This window comes from Phaethon lepturus, unplaced genomic scaffold (assembly GCF_000687285.1).
Source record: "Phaethon lepturus isolate BGI_N335 unplaced genomic scaffold, ASM68728v1 scaffold32522, whole genome shotgun sequence".
NCBI classification, from domain to species: Eukaryota; Metazoa; Chordata; class Aves; order Phaethontiformes; family Phaethontidae; genus Phaethon; species Phaethon lepturus.
Window position 1 is genome coordinate 19490 of NW_010521916.1, and position 5221 is coordinate 24710.

General features: G+C 41.8%; 1 protein-coding gene across 1 annotated transcript in view; it reads left to right on the forward strand.

Annotated features, from left to right (window-relative positions):
- The window catches only part of FASN (fatty acid synthase), a 38106-nt gene that overhangs the window by 14142 nt on the left and 18743 nt on the right, over positions 1–5221 (forward strand). Inside the window, exons 14-20 of the mRNA XM_010281667.1 lie at positions 1467–1582; positions 2004–2179; positions 2539–2730; positions 3021–3101; positions 3193–3378; positions 3691–3870; positions 4090–4293. Coding sequence (XP_010279969.1) covers positions 1467–1582; positions 2004–2179; positions 2539–2730; positions 3021–3101; positions 3193–3378; positions 3691–3870; positions 4090–4293 — 1135 coding nt within the window. The remainder of the gene's footprint in view (positions 1–1466; positions 1583–2003; positions 2180–2538; positions 2731–3020; positions 3102–3192; positions 3379–3690; positions 3871–4089; positions 4294–5221) is intronic.

The following is a 5221-nucleotide window of genomic DNA, read 5'->3' on the forward strand; positions in this document are numbered from 1 at the left end:
TTTTTTTCCCCCTGGCGGGGAGGGTGTGATTGTGGCTTTTTTAGGGGGTGGTATATGTTAACATTAATTAAAAAAAATAATATCCCAACACATTACCATTTCCTCATCCAGACATTCACATTGTTGCTTTTATTGATTGCCATGCATTTCAGGTAGCCAATAGTCAGCTCTCTGAATTGTGCAATGCATAAGAAAAGCATTTAATTGTTTGGATCTAATGGAAAGTATGTGCGAAAATTGGGGTGGGAGGAGAAATTAAAGACTGACAGGCCTTTTCTATGAAAAATCTGTTACCACCATCCATACACTGAATTTGGTTTGAGGTTCTTATCTTAGAAGGTGGTGGCTGGTAGTGGTGTTTTCCCCTCTTTTCTTAGACCAAGTAGTCTGAGACCACAGTAGCTTTCTTTCTTCATAAACTCCTTTCCCCTAATGATCAGATCATTATTCCTTTCTCCGCATCCCATAAGAATTGCTCTTTGTGGAATTGGCCTCGTAGTAGAGGATACAAAACATGAGGTACCTTAGGATGCACTTGCTCCACAAGATCAGTGCTGTGGTCTTGTGCCTCTCCCTTAAGTCTCAAGGACTGGTCTTTTTTATTTGGTCTGTGGCATGCAAGAGGAGAATAGTCTTAAGAAGAATCACAGGTACTTGTGAATCAAGTTTAATAGTTACACAGTGCTTCTAAGTTCCAATCCAGTGCATATTTATTATGTCACGTTAGTCTTATTTATGCTTTGAAAGTGACTTGAAGGGAGAATCAGAGCAGAGCTTTTAAATTAGGCAGATATTTTTCTCTATAAACAGATTTTACACTTCATGTTAAAATCATTGTACAATTCTGGACTGTAATGCCAGTGACTGAGGACTTCATCAGCTGGCTTTGAGAATGTTCTGGTTTTCTCTTCCCCCATCTCCCCTTGCTGCTCCCATTTAAAGACTGTGGGATCAAATTGAAGAGAAGATACAAGTTGGGTCACGTGTTCAGGGCTGCATTTTTTGATTGAATAGCTGTTGCTTAGAAAATGCTCTAGCATGCTACAGCCTAAAAAGGACTGCTCCTGGGAGTAAGGGCCTAACCTGTGTGTGCTGTGTATGTGTGTGCACATGAATGGGAGCTTGAGAGGGTGATTTTGCAGCTCTTGAAGTGCAGCTTTTGATTCCACTTGACGATCTGCTTGGGAAAGGAAGATTTGTGTTTTGGCAGAATTTCATTAATATTATGTAGGTTCTGCTTTACCAGATGTGCAGCTTCTTGGGTTGCTGGAAGGGTATTGTGCTGCTCTTCCTCTTGCCTGTTAAAGTGGTGTACATTCTAGCACCTAGCACAGAACTCTAGGCACAGAAAGAGAGTACAGAGAAAAATTCAGAGCTGAAGTAGTTTGAGATCTATAAAGAAAAATTCAGAGACAAAGTAGTAAGTAATGCCTTCCACCAGTGATTTATGGACTCTATTTGACCAGGCTATCTTGAGGAGAACTTTGAAACCAACTTGCACCATTCTACCTTTGATGAAGAAAGAGCACAAAAATAATTTGGAGTTCTTCCTAACACAGACTGGAAAGATTCATTTAACTGGGTAAGGAGACTAAGGGAGGAGGGTGAGTGGGCTATCAGTTAGGAGAGAATTGGCATGCATGTCTTCACAAGGATTGAAATACTCCTTCAACAAACCTGGAAAAAATGGGGTTTACATCTGTGCTTTACATATTTAATGTAAATTTCATTTATGAAATGTTGCCTTGGGTTAGAGACTCCTGGGGCTCAGAAGCTGCATTTTTAAAGGTCTAGAAACCTGGAACTAGCTCTTGGAAATAAACTTTGCATCTTGTAGACTGTTAAAATTACAAACTTGGTGGCAGTAAGTGTTCATGGTACTCCTGGAGAAGTCGCAGACATGGAGCCCAAGGCCAATTACTGTCTGACTTCGAAGTATTATGGTCAATATTTTTTCCCCCTTCCCCACCCCCCCATTGTCTTGATCCTTTTTGTCTTCCTAGGATAAATGTTCTTGGAAATAACTTGTTCCCACTTGTGGAATACCCGGTCCCAGTGGGAACACCCCTTATTTCTCCATACATCAAATGGGACCACAGCCAGGACTGGGATGTTCCAAAAGCTGAAGACTTTCCAGCAGGTTCCAAAGGCTCTGCATCTGCTTCAGTCTACAATATTGGTATGTTTGCCTGTTTAGGGTTTTTTGTTTGTTTATTTCTTCCCTGCTTTACCTCTGCATTCCTTTTCTAAAACTAGGAAAAGGATACTCAAAGCAGCATTCTTGAAACCATCTTCTGAAGCTTAAGGTTTGGTTTGGATTGGATTGAAAAAGACTGGATCTGCTTCTGAAGTGGGATGAAAGAATATGAACAAAACATTAAACTGTCTTGATTCAGACTCACAGTACTTTTAAGAGCTGTGTGTTGCCAGGCAGGATAGTTGAGGAAACCACTACAGGTTTTTACAGACACTGAGGGGAAAAGACCTCCTTATTAGGGTGTTTTTGTTATTTTTATTCTGCTCTTTATTCTTTGACAGACGTGAGCCCTGACTCTCCTGACCACTACTTGGTTGGTCACTGCATTGATGGCAGAGTCCTGTACCCAGCAACTGGGTACCTAGTACTGGCTTGGCGAACTCTGGCACGATCTCTTGGCACGGCTATGGAGCAAACAGCTGTTATGTTTGAAGAAGTCACAATTCATCAGGCAACTATCCTTCCCAAAAAGGGTGAGTGAGGAGTGCTGGTACAACTGCAAAAGTGTGTAATGAAGATGAAGGGAGTGGGAGGAAAGAAATGCAAGGGGAAAGTGAGGAGAAACACATGAAAAAGAATATAAAGAAGAGTGCAATATGACTGAACAAAGAAGCAAATTCATACAGTCAAGTAGCACATGTTATAGTCATCTTTGTTACATGTTGTATGCAGTGAGTCTGGAGATGGTGGAAGTGAAATCTTTGCTCAAGAATGGTAGCAATGAATGACCTCACAGTCCTGTCTCCCTCAATGTTTCTTGCAGGATCAGTACAGCTGGAAGTAAGACTCATGCCTGCTTCCCACTGCTTTGAGGTGTCAGGGAATGGGAATCTGGCTGTGAGTGGTAAGTGAAGGAAATAGAAGTGTATGCGCTGTCCTAAAATCCATTATTTATGGACACTGATGATTGTTATTCTTGCCACTGTGCCCATCAGGGAAGATTTCCCTCCTAGAACACACTGCCCCGAAGAACTTCCATAACCAGCCAGTTGACTTTCAGACTCAAGCTGATATGAGCTCGAAGTCTGGCCTCTTGAAAGACGACATTTACCAAGAGCTGCATCTGCGTGGATATAATTATGGATCAACATTCCAGGGCGTTCTGGAATGTAACAGTGAAGGTGAATTTACTTTCTATAAAGTGATGAGCATGGTTATTGTAATGATGAATATTTGCTGTTTTTAATTCCATTTGTGTTAACAGTCCATCTGACTGTGCTTTGTGTGGTACTTTACTTTGTGTCATAATGGAGAACAACCAAGAGTTTGACAGGGCATTGGGAAAGCTGTTATCTCCAATGTAGAATTGACTGTTGGAGTTTACAGGGGAAGCTGGGTACATACAGCAGACTTTGCATTTGATAAACAGTGACATCTGACACCTGCTAAATGACAAAGTCACAGTGAGGCTTCCCCTTCCTCTTCTTCTGCAGCAAGCACAGGGAAAGTTCTGTGGAATGGGAACTGGGTGACCTTCCTTGACACTCTGCTACATGTGATAATCTTAGCTGAGACTGGGCGCAGTCTACGCTTACCCACCAGGATTCGCTCAGTGTGTATTGACCCAGTGCTGCATCAAGAGCAGGTGTGCCAATACCGGGACAATGTAGAAGGTAATGTCTCTCATGCTTGGGCTTTTGCTAGTTGCTTTGACTGCTGCGTGTATGAATGTATGACTTCCTAAGAAGTAGGATGGACTTTAGGGAGCCCTCTTAGTCTCCATGCTATTCTGCAGCTTCTGTAACAGTCTGACATAGCACTGTTCATTTGATAGCCTTGAGTAAAATACTTGCAGTGATTGATGCAAACTACATTTCTTTCCTGTCTTTCAGCTTTTGATGTTGTTGTGGACCGCTGCCTTGATAGCCTTAAAGCAGGAGGTGTTCAGATCAATGGTCTTCATGCTTCTGTGGCACCACGACGACAGCAGGAACGGATCCCTCCTACACTGGAAAAATTCTGCTTTGTGCCCTATAATGAGCATAACTGTTTGTCTTCCAGTGTCCATCTTCATGCCTATCTGGAGCGCTGCAAAGGTAGAGTGGGACTGGTTTCTTGTCACACTAAGGGAATCCTCTAGCCTGACAGAACTGTCTTGAGAGAAGCTGTTGACACTACTTCAGAACATCCAAGAAATAGTGTGTTAGTCTCTGTAGAAGACGTCAGCAGGAGTCCTATGTCTGTACACTTGCTAGAAGCGAAAAGCTACTTCTGCCTGAGGTACCTCTAGAATGTGGGCAGGAGTAAAGCCGTGGGGAGGGACCACCTACCCTTCTATAACAGTCAATGTGGTGTCAGATGGCACAAATGCCCCTGCAGGCAAAGAAGCACAAATCATCTTCTTTAAGGAGAAATCCAGTCTAGTTGCTTCAAACACTGATGGGAGAGCCGACTTCCTCAAGTCTTAGCTTTCTTGTTTTGTTTTTGCCTTTGAACTGCCAGGATGGGTAAGCTGACATGTCTGTTCCCATTTGGTTGTGGGCACAAGAGCATATCCAAGGAGGAAAAGCGGTTTAGTGAGGCACACCAAAAAAAAAAGTTTGCGTTTGCTGCCAGAATAGACCAGGAGCGGCTTAGTCTATTGTGAAACTGTTAGCCTAGTACAGTGATCTCAGCTTATCACTCTAAGTGTCTTTTCATGAAAGGGAAAAAAAATGCTATTTTTAAGAACGTTTTTACTCTAGTTGCTATATCTTTGAGACAGAAATTTTGTTATTCTATATTGGTAAAGTGTCTTCACATTTATCCTTTGATTTGGCAATAGATTTTAAAGATTTCTCTTCTTTTCCTGCAGTGTCCAAATACTGTCCCCAAAGTTTTTTACATATACTGTTAGTGGTAGTTTTATTTTTCATGATTCTGTTCGTGATCTTAGTCAGGATGAGCTATATTCCATCTGGTTATAAAGCAAAAAAAAGGTTCTAGTATTTTTGTATCTGTGGAAATTTCCATAATTTCCCTACA